The 18,029-nt window shown below is 38.7% G+C and overlaps 1 protein-coding gene across 2 annotated transcripts; it reads right to left on the reverse strand.

Annotated features, from left to right (window-relative positions):
- zgc:113279 (uncharacterized protein LOC553749 homolog) lies at nt 1–17,700 on the reverse strand. Of its 2 annotated transcripts, none has more exons than XM_034239893.1 (12): nt 17,587–17,700; nt 17,359–17,506; nt 16,115–16,236; nt 14,620–14,644; nt 13,661–13,707; nt 13,442–13,559; nt 12,444–12,738; nt 9,378–9,483; nt 8,851–8,997; nt 7,338–7,398; nt 6,296–6,459; nt 1–1,981 (listed from the first exon to the last, which is right to left on the reverse strand). In XM_034239893.1, the coding sequence occupies exons 2-12, from the start codon at nt 17,492–17,494 to the stop codon at nt 1,949–1,951; spliced, it is 1,254 nt and encodes a 417-aa protein (XP_034095784.1). In that variant the 5' UTR covers nt 17,495–17,506; nt 17,587–17,700; the 3' UTR covers nt 1–1,948. The 2 variants fall into 2 exon arrangements, with proteins under 2 accessions (XP_034095784.1, XP_034095785.1); XM_034239894.1 differs by having other exon boundaries at nt 17,359–17,503; nt 17,587–17,632.
- Nucleotides 17,701–18,029: the final 329 nt, after the last annotated feature.

The following is an 18,029-nucleotide window of genomic DNA, read 5'->3' on the forward strand; positions in this document are numbered from 1 at the left end:
TTCAATAAACCAAAAGTTTATAGAGTTTTTTAATGATGAAAACTCACATGTTGTTAAAACAGCATGCATCATGCCCACCACCAATCACATGACTTATAAAGTAATACAAATACAAGATATAATTGGTTATAAACCAGAATCACATGACTCAAGTTTTCAGTTAAACAAAACTTTTCATACAATTTCAACTTTGAAAAGAGAAAAAACATTGTTCACTTGGTGGATAAATACAAAGGTAAAATAATGAGCATAACTGAAAAATTGCACTTTCAGAGAACTATTAATTCCTTATAATATATAACCCCTCACATTATAACCATATAAATGAATATGTATGAAACTGTCATAGAAAAACACCCAGACATTTAATTCAAGGTTAAATAAGTTCACGACTAAAGTTTCGTTCCAAACCAATACATGTCATACAAGCTGTGGTCTACTACAGTACATCTAGCATGGCAAAATACTCCCATCTTTTTAACAGTAAAAAAAGAGTATAGAAGACTAAGATCAGGTCATCACAGAACCTCTTATAGAGTCTACACAGGGAATTTTGCTTTCATTTCTGGGTTAAGTTTAACCCAGAAATGAACATTTATGATTTATTAAAATAATAACAAACTAAACTCATATGTCTTAAACGAATCTGAGGATCAATTTATTACACCTAAAAAAACTGTAAAAAGTTATAATATGCTAATACTAGTTTATTTAAAAGCTTTGAATGGTCTACATCAGTGACCCAACACCAAATATATATATATTTAAAATGTATCTCTGTAAGGACATAACGGTAGGCCAATCAGATGGACAGAGGGGTGGGTTATGCATTTGTCAGACATGTTTAGCTTAGCGCAAAGACTGAATGCAAGGTACAGACCACAGACCCAGCTATAAGTCAAGGAACGATATTCATTCTATGAAACTCTTACTATTGCCTTATTTACATGTTGTGTATTGTTAGCTAGCTGGCTAACTACCAGTACAGTAATAAATCAACTATGTTTTATTTGGGGAAAGCTGACAACTATAATGACAAGATTTCAAAAAATGCTGCGTCACTGCTGCAAGGTTTGTTAGCTCTGATGCTTAAGATAACCATTTGTCAGGCCACAATGTTTTTATTTTATTCTGCCCGTATTGAATACAGATGATACGATAAGTACTTTGTCATTTTTGACTTTTCTAGCCTTGCATTTCCCCCTGCGTCATGTCTTTGAGCTAAGCTAGCTAGGCTAAACACATTTTTAATGCTTCTCTATAGAACACAGAGAGATTAAACTGCATACTCCCAGTAGGAACAACACATATGACACTCAAATAAAAAGTGGATTTACTACCCATCACCATAAAATACTTATTTAAAAGTCCTCAGTACAAACGTCCTTTATAAGATTTGACATGGAAAATCTATGAGAAATTATCTTGTTCTTCCAAGAGAATAATCCTGTTCATGTAATCACAGGCATTTTGGAATACTGTATACAGCACTGAACTACAAACTGTGGTTCAGTGCTCCCTTAATATTACAATATTACATAAAACATTGTTTTATGGCACTTCTTCAGCCTTATAAAACAATAGTTGACCCTAGACGGTCCAAAAAGCCAATTGTTTATCATAATAAAAAATATTCTCATAGAATTGTACATTTAAATCTCCACGGACACACTAACTGAGGACAACTTGTTACTCTAATGTAACAAACAATGGAAGTTTCACAGAAACCAAACTTATGGGTATCTAACGTTTCTGTGCGGGTTACAAAAAACACCTGATTGCAAGTCAGGCATTTTTACCACACACAAAACTCCAGATGCTTTACCTAAATGGCCAAAACTCAAGTTTAGAGAGAAATGAAACTCTCCATTTGAATTTAAGCCTGAACCAACTCAGAACATTACTGTCGGGTCTCCGTAAAGCCCTGCCGGGCCGAACTACCAGGGAGTCATCCAATTCGAGATTGAAAACTCAGGCTCCCCTGAGAAAGAGAAGGAAAAATAATGTTAGTCATCAAAAGTCTGTATCAAATGTAAAATGAGTGTCTGCATAAGTGTATCAAGATTATGGTGTCCGACAGGTTCAAACAAAATGCTGCAAATACCAAACGCTGCAAGAAGTTCGAAACACAACGGAAACGGGGACACTAAAAAGTGATGCACACAGCTGGGACTGGATTTTAAAGTTGGCCAACTTTCAATGTCACTGTTGTATTGGCTTATTTTAACAATGCAATCACATGATTCATTCTCAATATTATTGCAGATCTGCTGTAAGCTAGCTACCTAACCTAGTCATTTTGAATATACTGACAAAACGCTTACAGTTATGAAACAGCGTTTGTGTTTACAGCAGTTGTGTTTTGGTGAATGTTGCCTAAATGCTGCGCATGTTTTGTCAAGTTGGCACATTTGTGTTTTTATATTTCTGTTCAGTCTCCTAATGGAAATGTTTTGGGCCGTTGTAACGCACCTGTCAGCCACCGTACTAGATACATAAATAAGCGCAATACACATTAATCTAAACAAAATACCTAATATGAGAGTACATTTTATTGGAACACAAAGTCCAAGTTTTTTTTTGCCATTTAATGCAATATAGGGTTTCACATAAATATATTTGGAAAGTGTTTAATTGTTTGGCGGTCAGTATTGAACAATTTGGAGGTTTTTAGTAATATAATTCATTAAAATGACTTTATAAAAGCCAGCTGATCAAGCATTATAACATTTGCTTATTTCAATTTTAGAACAACAAAATGATGTTCATTTCACTTTTTACAAAGAATAAAAAGTATAATTTGGTTGAAAAATGCAGATATATCACCTTTAAGTAAGCTAAACCATTGCTGGTGCATTAGCTTCAAATGGGCTAATATTTTCAAGTGCTAATTTCTTTTGGCGTCAATGGCCAAGGTACCAGAGAAACAGGTATGTTTTCAGTCTACAACAGAAGATGTGTAGCTTTTCTGTTGTCCTGATATGAATAGGCAGCTCCTTCCACCATAATTATCATTCCGCTCAAGGTAAATTGTAGTCTTAGTAAAAAGTCATGAGGCGGTTGACTTGTAGCCTCCCTTTTATCCTCTCCTATTGTTATCAAGAATCTGAACTTAGTGTTCCACTGGAGGAAAGACATTTCAGTCCCTAAAGGCATGCTGCTGGCTCTGCGGTGACAGCAAGTACATTTAAAAATAGACCAGTCAAGCAAACTTAAGTCAAATGGCCCCAGCCTTTTTGCCGACTCATCTTCATGAAGCAAATTACTGTTTGACACGCCATAAGCATACCAGAATACTCAGTAACAGTACTCTACAACAACATTGGAACAGAGAGGAACAAGGCCTCAGGGTGCGAGTTCACCTTTACGAATAAATGACTTTAAAAAAGGCCTATTCAATACTTCTTGAATAAAAAATAGCACTACTTATGCCTCCCTCCTAAAATTTCAGACATTTTTGGACGTTTATCAATAGAGCCTAAGTACATTTGCTAACCAAGTTTAACATTGTCGTTGACTCTATTAGTTCATGCTCTTAAGATGTGCTGCCCCGCCAAAAAGCTCAACCACAAACAAGGAACATCCGTGCTTAGTCTCTACAGCACTGTTTGTTCAGTGTGTGTGTCTCCGGCTGTGTGGGAGGGGGTCTGAACTAGGGATGTTGAGATACACCAATTCGCATCGGTGCACCGGCATAAACGTTCAAGATGCGAGTGCACCGGTTGAAAGAGTGCACATCGGCTACAGTTTGGGTTGAACTCGCGATGCATCGATTGTAGCGTTTTGTAAAATCCCCTCATCCAGTCAGCACTCAGTAGACACGATCTTTGCTTCGCACTACGGAGTTGAGGAGAAAGAGAAACACAGCGCACCGAAAAATACCTACAAATCAAACGTTTAGCAACACTTCGGATTTTTCAAGAAAGACGGACAACTTGAAAAATCGCTCGCAAATTGTTAACGATGCTGAGCCGCTTTAAAGTACACAAGTAGTACGAGGAACTTAGCGACGCACATAAAGAGGCGACATGGGGTCTGCGGCTGAAAAGAGAAACCTGAAAGTTAGACGTATGAGTTAAATCACTCAGTGAGGTGTTCTGTCAGAGAGAGTGGTGTTTAGTTTACAGCAGCCTGTGACAGCCAATAATAATGTAAATGTCTTCCTCACTGTAAGCAGTTATGAAATACCTGTTTGTGAAAGGTTATTTGTATTCTTTATTGTTCATATAGAAACCACTGCTTTCTGCTCACTGGTGAGTTAGGCTATGAATGAGTGTTAAGCACATCAGGCTGGCAGTTGTTTGGGCCACTATGGTAGTTGTTATTTGCACATTGTTAATCATGAGCAATGCATCCTTACATTGTTTAACTGTGAGGTGTTATAACATTGTACTGTACTCTGGAGACAGAGAACACTACTACACTTGTGAAAGGGCCAGTTTGTGAAAGGTCCAAGTGTTTGTTTTTTTTAAGGTAAAAAATAAACAGCATGATGGGATGCGCAGTACTAGTAGAGAGAACCAAATATGTAAAGCACTTATTTGTTAATGTATGATTTGCTGCATATAAGGAATACAACAACATCCTCTGTCGTACCATATTGAATTGTATCATTATTGTGCATCGTGTTGAATTAAATCGTATCGAACTGTATCGCAACAGGGGTGAATCGTATCGCATCGCCTGGTGTTTCAAAGGTATCGTTAATGTATCGTATCGTGGCAACGTATCGAGATGCGCATCGTATCGGCCTCAGTGATGGAGATGCACATCCCCAGTCTGAACTGCTTCTTAAAAACTTGATTAGTTTTCCCATAGCATGATCACGTGTCATTCACCATCATTTCCTACAAATTGAATTTTAATAGTGCTTTAAGTTGTAACAAGTTGGAATGTCTTTTTTATTTTTAGTCAAAGCTTATTTTGTCTCTTAGACTACCCCGTTAATAGAAATGTGTGCATGTCTTTGTGCGCGGCAAACGGAGAATCGGGATTGATAAAGTTGGCCCACTGTCATTGTTGTTGGCAAGTTTCCTAAAGTGTACGTTTTATCAGCTTATTTTAACTATGTGAGAGAATGTGTTGTCTAGTTTGTAGGGATGTAACGATATATCGAATATCGCGGTAAATACATTTCTCAATACCGTCATGAGACTGACAAAATATACCGCAATTTTTTTTTTTTTTTAAATATATATATTTTTTAAACCTTTATTCAACCAGATGGTCCCATTGAGATCATCGATCTCTTTTTCAAGGGAGACCTGTCCAACATGGCAGCAAGTAGGTTACAACATGAACATAAAACAACAGATAACAATAAAGGACATCGTATTTACAGGGCTACATGTACATACCTAGAGACATTGACAAGTACCAACAGTATATTTATATCTCTGTCAATAAGCCACACCTTCTTGGCAAAAACGGTATTGTTTTTGAAGTGGTGGAGAGACAATGCACAGTTTGACCCACTGCTGTCACCCATGGCCAAAGCATATCTCTCTGTCCCAGTAACATCAGTACCAAGCAAGAGAGTTTTTTCCACAGCAGGGGATATTGTAAACGCCCAAACATCCCAGCTTCTACCTGGAAATGTGGACATGCTCATATTCCTAAAAGATAACCTTGATGATGCTGAGTGAGTGAGTTAGAGTTGAGTTACTTGAAAAACTAAAGTGAAACTTGATTTATTCTATTGCAGGGTCTGATTATTATATTGTTGACACTTTAAAATACTACTATCCTACTAAAATGCTGTACAATCAGATTTATTATTTAATAAAGGAAAACAATTCAAGTAAAAAAAAGAAGTGTTTTCTTTATTTTTCAATATCGCGATAAATATCGTACAGTGGACTTTTTAAATCGCGATATTATCGTACCGTGACTTTTTGGTATCGTTACATCCCTACTAGTTTGTGAAAAGTTTCTTAAATTTGCATGTGTTTCAGCACATTTTCTTTCTTTATATTTGAATAGTTTTCTGAATCTGCAGCCCGTTTCCCTAATGGAAATGTTTCTGGCCTTTGTAATCCATTTGCACTTGTCGGCTACCGTACTAAACGCCAACGGAATATGGAGTGAGGCAGAATATTTTGTTAGATAAAACCATTAATGGTTTTCACAACGTTCTTAAAAAAATAATTTGATTTTAGATTTACAGTATAAAACTAATGTTAGTGTGGCCTAGTCTTTATCTGCAGCTGTGTAGAAATCCCAGCTTTAATCACAATTAATATGCATGCAAAAGCTAATGAAAGAGACCAGAATGGCATCTAACAGAGTGTCCTACCATGGTATGAAGGTAGCTGCACATCTGCAGCAGACACTCCAGCGTCTCCATCATCTGCTCCTGGCGCAGCATTTGGAGTCTGCTTTGACTCGGGGTCATGCTGCTATTTAGCTGACGTACGGTGGCCTTCAGAGCCACAGAAGCGCACTGGATGACGCTCATTTCTGAGAACACACACACACACACACACACACACACACACACACACACACACACACACACACACACACACACACACACACACACACACACACACACACACACACACACACACACACACACACACACACACACACACACACACACACACACACACACACACACACACACACACACACACACACACACACACACACACACACACACACCCACACACACACACACACACACACACACACACACACACACACACACTACACACACACACACACACACACACACACACACACACACACACACACACACACACACACACACACACACACACACACACACACACACACACACACACACACACACACACACACACACACACACACACCACACACACACACACACACACACACACACACACCACACACACACACACACACACACACACACACACACACACACACCACACACACACACACCACACACACACACACACACACACACACACACACACACACACACACACACACACACACACACACACACACACACACACACACACACACACACACACACACACACACACACACACACACACACACACACACACACACACACATTTTTTTAGACTACATCCACTCAAACAGTCTTCAACATCTAAACATATCTGTAAAATGGTAACTGACAAGAAGAATTATATTAACTTATTCGCAGGATTTATTTTTTATTTTGGTTGAGTCAACTATTTAACTTGACAGTCACAGATACTGAATGCCTGATACTACAGCTTTCATGCCATATATTGCCAATTAAGTGATAGCATGCATTATTGTCAGTATGTGACAACAAAGTGGGTTTTGGAAAGAATTGGAAAGGTGACAGTATTTACCGTAGCTATCAGTGGCTTCGACGTCGACATACACACCATCCATCATTGTTTGTTTTAGAACCTATAAGGAAAACATAAACACTAGTTCAGGATAGAAGTTCACACACACAATATACTTTACTTGAATATTTACATTTTCTGCTGCTTTATACTTCTACTCAAGACGGAAATATTGTTTTTATTATGTAAAAGAAGTCGACTGCACTTTAATTTATATAACAATTTTGTAATGCAATACTTTTACTTTAAATGAAGGATATTAAGACTATGGTTCTTCTACTGTTACTATATAATGATTGTGAAGACTTCCACCACAGGATATCAGTGGTGTTGTTCACTAAGAGTGGATCTCAAGGAACGCACACCTGGCGTCTTCAGATGTCTGGAGGCGTCTGCCTAATACTGACAGTATGATTGCTGTTCAGTTACATCAGTCAAATCTGTTTTTTGTACAAGACATTAAGGGGCAGATACAAATTAATAAAAAATACCACTTTGTTTTTGACTTGGTGAGTCACCATAATACAAATAGTTTGTGTTTGTTGACCCTTATAATGTTGTTCTGCTGTCTATCTGCGGAGAACACGCCTGTCTTGCCAAACAACATCTACAGTTTGCACTTAGAATGTGCTATTTCATAAACACAGTTGGCCTGCCAGAATATTAAAGGGGCCGTATTATGATAATTTTCAGATTCATATTTGTATTTTGTGCCTCTAGTGTGACATGTTTCCACGCTTTAATGTTAAAAAAACAATTTAGTTTTTCCCACAGATGAGACGCCAGGAAATGTAACAATAAGCGTTATTATACCACGATCATACCACAAATAAAATCTTGTTCTGTGAAAAACAGTGTGACGCATAATGACAGGTTACCCAAGTTGCTCTTTGGCTGCACCCATGAGAAATTAATGACTTTCTGTACAATGTGTTTAACGGAACCGGCTCTGTTGCTTTTTGTCACATTTGTTCCTCTTATCACTTGACAGATATACTACCTCGCGCACAAATAAAAACCTTCCAGCCATAAAAGCCTAAAACAAAGATCTGAATAACTTGTTTGACTCAAAGTAACCTACGTCTGAAATACCTTGTGTCTCATGACAAACAGAGGAAACCCCATCATTACCACAGTTTAAGAGGGCATTATTCTTCTCATTTTCAGGTTCATATTTATATATGTTTTCTCTACTGTGACATGTTTCCATGCTTTAATGTTCAAAAAGGTCTTTATTTTTCTCATACTGCCTGTGCTGCAGTCCAGTCTGCTCCGATTGGTTAGCTGGCCGGCTCGGTTGTGATTGAGCAACCACTAGAGATATCCCGCACTTTAGCTTATCACGTACGACTTCCTTATTCATGCGAATGGACAACCATTCAAGCCTCTCTACAATTATGGTGGGAATTTTGGGATTACAGCCTTTGCAGACCATTAACATGCACAAATAAATACAACTCCCAACAGGAACAAGCTTAATAGGTCCTCTTTAGAGATGAAGGTATGCTCTCACCTCCAGGACTCTGATGTAGCCTTTCTCAGCACTGAGGTGCAGGCAGGTCTTTCCTAGGTTGTTGGTCTCATTAACGTTGGCCCCGAGACGGATCAGATCTGCCACCATCAGGTGCTGGTTGTGCTTTGCTGCATGGAGCAGGGCGGTCTATGAACAGAGAGTTATACACATTAATGAGAGAATGTGACTTACTTGCTAATTGGACATAAATAATTGAGTATACAATATGATCCAATCAATCTTAACAACCCACCTGTGGCATAGATTATTTTAGAAGCAGAGTGTGTTGATTTGCATTGCAGAAGGTGGAGAAGGTATTTATGTCATTAATCTTTTAGCACATTAGTTCTTAAAACCTTAATCTTAAACATGTATTTTACAGAAAGTATAAGCATAAAAGTTCTGATTGTCCAGAATTTGTTATGTAATACAATACAGACAGTTAGGCTAATCTTGCACCCCTTGATATTTGTTTATGTTTTTTTGCATTAACAAGAGATCTAAATCTTATAGTTTAAATAGCGTACCATTCCATCAGAGTCTTTGAGGTCCAGGCTGTTGAGCGCAGCCATCCTCTTTGCGATAGCGTAGCCTAGCGCCCTCTTCCCGACGCATACCACTTTATGGAAGGCTCTGAAAGAAACATCAGACATTACAAAATGACTTCACACTATCAGTATTTCCTGACACCAAAAGGCAGTCCTGTAAAAGGGTAACAGGTCTGAACCTGGGTTATATAGCATGTGGTTAGCGGAGGTATTTGGAAAAGCCGTTTTTGCTTCTAATTACAAGAAGCCTGCGGCCTTCAGCGAGATCAACAAGCTGAACAACAACAACAGGTCTTTTTTCACAGCAGACGTTTTGACTTGGCAAATAAGAAAACAAGGATGGGTGTAACAACTGTATTAACAATGTGATCAAGTGTCACTTAAGGTAAATAAGGTGTGACATTTAGCAAACATGCACACTGCCAGGAGGTGAAGCAGCTAAATCAGGGGCGGCGGGTGCTGTAGGCTAGGGAAGGCTAAGCCTTCCCAAATACTTGTGTCACTGCATCCTGGTAAAATAAAAATATAATGTCTTTGACATTAGCGCTGCTATGCAGCCACCTGTGCCCTGTACCACGAAGCCAGTTCAACAGACCCTGGATATGCTTGAGTTATCTTAACTAACCCTAACAAACGCGATCTCGCTAAACGGTCCTACGGCGCTGGTTATCAACTCGGTAAATCAAGCCAGGGTTTCTCTCTCCAGCTGAGAACGTGTTCACGTGAAAGGGGCGGGGTTAGCTACATTTGACCAATCACAAACAGGGACAAGTGTACTGACAGCGCAGTGTCATACTTCATTAATGAAAAGTAAACTAATATTAGACAAATATGAACTTTAAACATCCATGATGACTTAAACATATAATCCAGGATACAAGCCACATAGTTGCACCTGCAAGGAGAATACAGAACAACTCGTTAAAAAATAACTACCGAGTGTTTGAAAGCGTACAACAGTTTTATGATACTGCCCCATCTAAAACACGAGGGGATCTGACTTTATTACATTTGAGTTGAGTGTTTCGTCAACTTAATGTGTTGCTTAAAATAATATGTCTGCATACAGTATATGTGACAATGTAACTAAGTGTTGCACAGCCAGATACGGCTCGAGAAGCTGACTCAGATAAGGAAATATTGTGAGATCGATGATCTGATTGATGATGTGATGTCAGTGTGATATGAATGATAAGTGCGACACGTCTGCGTCTTCTCTGCATACGGCAGTTTAAACTGCATTTCCTTTATCCTGTAATATGACTTGATAGATTTAAACTCCACACACTGAGCTCTGATTGGTCAGCAGGCGGTGCTTTCACTGAGTTGATCTCTTTTCTATAGATGCCGGACGCGGGCAGCGTCAGATAAAAAAAGAAGTTATTTAGCCTTCCCAAACCTGAGCCTCACGCGCCGCCTATGAGCTAAATAGAAGTGAGCCATCATCATTCTCAATAATAAATACTGTTTTGTCTTTATATATATATATATATATATATAGTGTCTTAAGTTCAGCTATGTAGGCTATCATAGAGCCCCAGACAGATTCAAATAGTTTTGAGGAGCCCCTCAGGTTATATTTAATCTTCTCCAAGTTCAGGTACAACATTAAATCTTTAAGCCATAGAGATGCTTTAGGTGGTATAGAATATTTCCATTCTAGGAGTATTCTTCTACGTGCTAAGATAGATATGTTTTATCTTTAAAGAGCAAACTAGGATCAGCTTTTCATTATTAAGACGCCACACAGGTTAAATAAAACCTGTGCACTACCAATGCATAACACATATTGGAAATGTTGACAGCATGTGGAGTATTAGACCAGTTTCTTCTGTGCCCCTTGGGTCTTACTTTCTTAGTTTTCAAATGTCACAATTGTAAATAAATGTAACTTGAAAAAATAAGTAAATTGCGGTATAAAGTACCGCAAAAATATTGCCCCTACTTAAAGTGGACCTATCATGCTATATTTGAAATATATATTGTAGGGCCATACCTATAGAACACATGTCTGTGAAGTTTTTTTTTCAAAATACCAAAGAGTTCACCCCTTGTAGCCATGCCTCATTCTGCTCAAACCCCTCTTTTGCAGCCCTGTTAGAGAAACGCGGATCTTGGGTCCTTAGCTTGAAACAAAAAAAGAAGAGGAGGCGGAGCTAATGCCTGATCAGAATTCTACCGGATATAAAGTTAAATTCTGCTGTGATGAAACGCCATCCTGTTTAAACCACGTCAAGGATTATTTCTGAAATAGTATGGAGCTCAAATGCTTTTTCTCTTGCAGGTTTATCACAAGGTGAGTTCATTTTTTATTTCCTGCTTTTTAAAACACATGTGCTCTCCAGTACAGGTTAGCTCTGAGTGTTAGCGAGGCTTGCTAATGTAAACAAAGACGAGATTACGTCCAAAACACGTCAGGCATTGTTTCTGATAGCAACTTTCTGTGGGTCCGCCGTCGCTATGACGTTACAGCGGATGAACACGTCACAGCGGATGGACACGTCACAGCGGATGGAAATCTGGATCAGCTCCGTTGTAGCCCCGTTTTTAGAGATATGGGTACGGAGGAAAAGAGAGAGGGCTGTGTTTTCTGACACGTGGTGAGTTCCCTGACACACATTCATGTATAAATGACATACAAAAGTGCATTTTGCATGATAGGTCCCCTTTAAGAAAGTTATCTGCTGGTCTAACAATGGACATTTGTATCGACAATTGATGCTGGAATTTTCATTTTCACCGCCAACTCAATTGCATCAGATGATAAAGATGGCGCATGATGGCTGACTGGGTGTTGTAGTAAAATACGCGTCGTCTTGTTTTGTTTGCTCATTTAGAGATTTTACACAATGCAATGTGTTCCTTTAACACAGAAGTACTCATTTGATCCCTTTTTCTAAGAATTTTTACCAAATAATTCCTTTTTTTGTGTTAAAGTTGGCACCGTTATACATCAACACCAATTATTCGTATGTGTAAACCAACTTGGCAATAAACCCAACTCTGATGCTGATTTCCAAATACATTTACAGCCACTAAACTTACGTCCTGCCGTGTTCATCGGGAGCGAGCAGTACGGCGTTTGAGACGTCCATGAGCTGGATCTCCTCTTTCTTAAGCTGAGCCAGGAAGTAAGAGGAGTTGTTCAGGTTCCAGTCGTGGTTCTGGGGGTCGACACACTTCCCTCTTCTCCCAAAGTTTCCCATGCTGGAAGGCTGGAGGCTGGTGTGCATGACGCCATCAGGGGACAAGGTCTGCTGGTAGTCCATTGGGAGGGGGGAGTAACTCATGTAGGACTGGGGGCTGGGGATCATCTCATCAGAATCATCACTGTTATAGCCTGGGAAACGGTGAGAGGATGTGGCATGTAAGGGCTGGTAATAGATGCAGTTATTATTCGACTTAGTTGAATACTCAATGCTGATTGGTCAACTTTAAACATTCGGAGGTCTGCTATTTTTCGCTAGACTGTTGCTAAGGAGGATTAAGTGACTATGTGCAGTCATATCAATCCACAAAGAGAAGTCGGGTCAATTTAAAATACATTTGTTTCCTCCGTCAGAAACACCTTGGAGTTCTTCTCAATATTATTTTGTATTTGTATTTGTGGAGAGCACAAACCTTTGGATTCATGGTTTAACTATCCCGCAGACGAAAAGAAGGGAAAAAGAGAGCAAGAGAAGGAAAGAGGTTAAATGACATAGTGCTGGACGTCAGAGAAATCAACAGAAGAAGGTAAACACTAAAGGGAATGGCAGAAGAAGACAGACAGGAAGTAAACACTAACAGGAACACTATGGGCTCTGGCAGTGTTAGAAGACGGGTTAATGGAAAAGAAAATGTGAACAGACTTGAACAGTTGCAGAAAAAGCTTGATCAGTTCTGCAGTCATTTTATTTGATGTTCCTGTGCCGCAGCAGAATGGACTACTTCTTCATAGTGAAATAGTACGATCATTTTAAAATCAATAAAAGTAATTAGAAAATCAATATTGCAAGTAGCAGGGTAATAATAGCATATTTATCAAGGTTTCCATGACTTACCAGTTGGAGAGGACATAAGAGGTGGCGGGGAGTGGCAGATGCTGCCAGTCCTGAGGTCCTCCTCTAGCACCTCCACGATAATTGCCAGCTCCTCCAGGCTCTGTGTGGAGCCTTTTCTCTGCGAGCCAAAGTGGTATGCAGAGTTATATAAACAGCTTCTTAAAATTGGCACGTTATTTACAGCTTTCCATAAACCTGCTTCGTACACTCAACACTCACCTTGGCGGTTCGGCGTCCCCTGCGAGTTTTGACTCGTTGCTTGCCTCCTGTTGAAGAAAATGTCAAGTTCAGGGTTGAGAGGATTTACAGTGTTTTCCATCAAAGAAGAGTGGAATATATTTGGCCTAAGGTTTTTGTTCCTTCCTGTTGGTTTATTAGCCAAACAACCTATTCATACAGAACATACACATTTTGTTATACGTTCATAATTCCAGAGTTGATTTGATGTTTTTACTTTTTAATCAAATCTGTACTGTCCTATTAAACCAAGATTAAAAGAAATATATTTACTATATATTTAAGTTAGACACCAAATGTTGTTTTGGCTCCTGAAGAATTTATTCTCCACAAATTATTTCAATTTAAAATAGTTTTCCAGTCCAGAAACGTGTAAGTTCCCTTTAGTCATCATTGAACCCCAACGGAGCTGTGTGGCTTTATATGTTGAGATTTCTGTTTTCCTTTGAGCCCTTGCAACTTCTCACGGTTAGATTGAAGACGTTTAAACTGTCATTTGGTTATGATGTAATCAGCTGCTATTTAAATAGTGCTAACCCTCCAATTTCTACTCCTATTGTGAATTTCAGCTTATGAAAAGCATTTTGCTGAACTTGGCACTGAAACTGGAAGCCGTTCGTATTCAAATCTGCACACATTTTGAGGCTTAAGCTTCCAGTTATTTAGCAATGACCAGAAATGTGAGTTTTTTTCTAATTTAAATGTTACTCATAAGTATTTTTGGGAGAGAAACTCCCTCTGGAGCGAACTTTGGGATTTTGCAGACCATTTATAAGCGCACCAACTTATAACACACATTAAGATCATTCAGACACATTTGCTCTCAGACATCTCACTGTACCAAATCAAGCTATTTGCTAGCAGTGTAGATAAAGAAGAAACAAAAAATCCACCACACCTACAGTACGTTACTAACGTTAATAGATCTGGTTTTTACTGACCTTTGACTGTTTTGCTGTATATCTCCTGTTCACACCAAAAGAAACAACAGTAGCATCAGTGGTAGTTTTATGATTCAGATTTTTGAGACACAAACATAGGAGTTCCCTGCTGACAGGTATAAAAGTACAGATTTTTAATAGGCATAACGACATTGCCTGAGATCAGGAGTCAGTGGTTTGTTAACATCTCAAGTTATATCGCTCAGCATATTTATGCAGATAAAAAAACAAAGATTTCCTTTAAGCAAAACTGTACTGTCGCATATCATGTATATAGTTTCTTGGTGGATATTCAATCACGAAAAGGCACGTTTTATAATCCAAATCCAAATAATAAATCAAAAACATTCATAAGCCCATGTCTTCTGTGTATCAAATGCAAATCGATTTCGGTGAAACTTTAAACCCAAAGTTCAAATGGCTGATTTGTAAGAATTGTAACTAGTTTTTTTTTAACATTTAGATTGTTAAAATCAGCCAATGTCTTCTCATATTTCAGTGCTATTTTTTCTATGTTTCCAGTTCAACTCTGATTTGTCCTTTATTTTCATACTGACAATGGACAATTTGTCAGCTTTTATAGCCCCTTACTGTTTGTGTGAGCCTGCTAAGAGAGCCAGAAGACAGAATGTTGACCTCTCATCGTGCAAATGTTGACTTCTCTGAAGAAGTTGTTGCCAAAAAAAGGGAGATGGACAGAAAGAGGGACAACATATTTGGCTATAATGCTCATCAGAAGTAATAAGAACCATATCCAAATAGGCCATTTAAACATATCAAAAACTTCTTCAAATATGGGTTATTTTTGAGCCCATGTAACTTTTGTATCTCTTTACACTTTATGTATATAAGACAGCAACAATCAAGAAACCAACTTTAAAATGCATTACAGAATGAAATGAATCTCTGCGCAAGTTCTTTCAGGAAGACTGGTATACATTCACTCCGCAGCTGCTTATAATCAGCTCATCACAGGCTTTCTTTTTAACCTATTACATTTGACCTCAATCTCCAGCAGCCAATCATCGTGCGGCAGCCAAACTTTAAAATGGTTCTCCTCTCTCCTGCAGTCAGCTGTGACTTCAGGTGTTCATGCTGCCGACCCCATACACCTCCTTTCATCATATCCAGTGCGAGGAGAGCTAATCCAAAGACCTTATCACACCTCCTCATCAAATCCAGATCTTCAGCATCATCACCAGTGTCTTGACCCCGGGGGGTTCCCTACTGTATATGCTCACGGCTGCATTTCCCCCTTTAGATATACGATTTCAGGATTGGGGTCTAATCGCCAAAGACTTAACATTTATCATATGGCATGTGTCAATAAATGTTCTATAAACAACATTAAGCCTCTCCTGATTGAAATGTTATTTTAATATTAATGATTGTCTAAATGTTTACTGAAAATCCCTATCTTGATGAATATCTTAACCAATATCAGTTTTTATTTGTTTCACTGAGCTAAGTACACCTGGGCAAAACAAAAGATTACCTGTAAGTCTTTATCTTCCCAGCCTTGGTCTATGCGGATCTTTTTCAGTAGATCCCTTACTGGCATTTTGACACGGACCCCAAGGTAGACCTTGTCACCATCATAACTGGAACATTTTTCACCTGTTAAGGTAACAATGGATGATTAATTGCAGGATCCAACTATACATAATTGACAGACCAACATATTTAACACTTCAATTGGAGGTCATTATCAGAATATACACATGTGTAGCATTTAGATCAGTATAGTTATCTTGCTGGCAAAAAGATAATTATTAATATGAAACACACACTCTTTAAATACACTGTTTTCTTTGACTTGAGAGTAAACATAACAGATTTTGATTGAACAAGCTTTAACTAGCTTCAAATAGCTCTGATATAGTACAACGTCATGTGGCACTGCCCAGTGCATATTTATTTCCTCTGCCTGTATCTTTACTGTCTGTTATAAAAAATGGCAAAAGCAGTCAGATACCTCAAAGCCAACAGCTTTCCATCTGTGGTGGAAAGTAACTAATATTAAGTTAAGTTTATACTTGAGTAGAATGTTGAAGCTTGTAGCCTACAAACTTGAGTAGGCTATTTCCATTGTATGCAATTTGATTGACTACATAAAATATGTTTTACTTTAGACTGCTTGACAGGTTGTTACTTTACAGCAGAGGTGGAACAAGTACTGAGATGTTGTACTTAAGTAAAAGTACAAAAGTATTAGCAACAACATATACTTAAAAGTTAAATGAATAATTATGCGTATTTGTTATAATTATTGATGCATTCATGTGTTTATCACAGCTGGTAAAGGTGCGGCTTATTAATGACTTGTTATACTGCAGGGTAGCTTGTGAATTTACTCCAGGTGTAACTAAAGTCTTATCTCAAGTAAAGTAAAAGTCTAAAAATTGAACTCAAGAACAGTACTTGAGTAAATGTACTTAGTCACTTTACACCCCTGCTTTACAGTTTATACATTTACATATTTCATACACTCAGTTGGCAGTTCATGCATCCTCACTTCATGAAGGTAATGACTGAATGTTCAGTATATGTTTTTAATTGCTTTTAGAATCAAAACCTACCATTTAGTGCCTCTTTAAAGTTGAGAATTAAAGGCATTGTTGTACATAGCATACCGTTTAGGAATAGGTCTACTGAGTTTAACAATCAGTTAACACCGGCCAAAACCGGCTTACATTGAAACTGAACGAGTAAAGTTGTTTGTTGAATAAGTTGTTTTACCTTTTCGTTTACCGCCCACATCCTGGAAAGTCTCGCCGTGAACAGGTGAGTCTGGCTGTGGAGAGAGCACTGCCCCAATGTCGGCTGTTTCATAACCTCTTTCTTCGAGCTCCTTTAGTTTGCACCGTCCTCCCATGTTGTACAACTACTGAAAATTAAATTAAAAAGTCAGAAAACGTTATTGAGCTCAATGTAGGCTACGTTCAAAATACACATTAAAAAACCTACCCAATTCCTGTGGCTGGGCAAAGCTCGAACCGCTCACCGAGTTGACTGCACCTGTTTGTCAGGTAGACGCTCAGTCTGCCATCATAATAGGATGACGACCACGCCCACTGCCTGGGGGAAACATGCGCTCCACTCCCACGCGACCTGTCAGAATCAATTGGACATGTGGCTGCATCTCAAGTCTGTTAAATGGAATCCTTGCGTCCCTCACTCTCGTCGTTTCCTTGCGTTTAGTCCCTCCCACCAGGGAAGCATGGAGATACGCAAGAAAGGCTTCTCAATTCTCAAATTTCCCCTCCTCCACTCTTATCCTCGAGACTTAGTCCCGCCCACAGGAGATGCGAGCGGAGGACTGAGGAGGGGAACTGAGGAGAGAGGAGGGGAAGCAGCAGGCGGTTAAAGAAATGAGAACTCCTCTCCTCTGAGCGGTCATTTTAAAGAGA

The sequence above is a fragment of the Gymnodraco acuticeps genome, unplaced genomic scaffold, assembly GCF_902827175.1.
Source record: "Gymnodraco acuticeps unplaced genomic scaffold, fGymAcu1.1, whole genome shotgun sequence".
Taxonomy (NCBI): Eukaryota; Metazoa; Chordata; class Actinopteri; order Perciformes; family Bathydraconidae; genus Gymnodraco; species Gymnodraco acuticeps.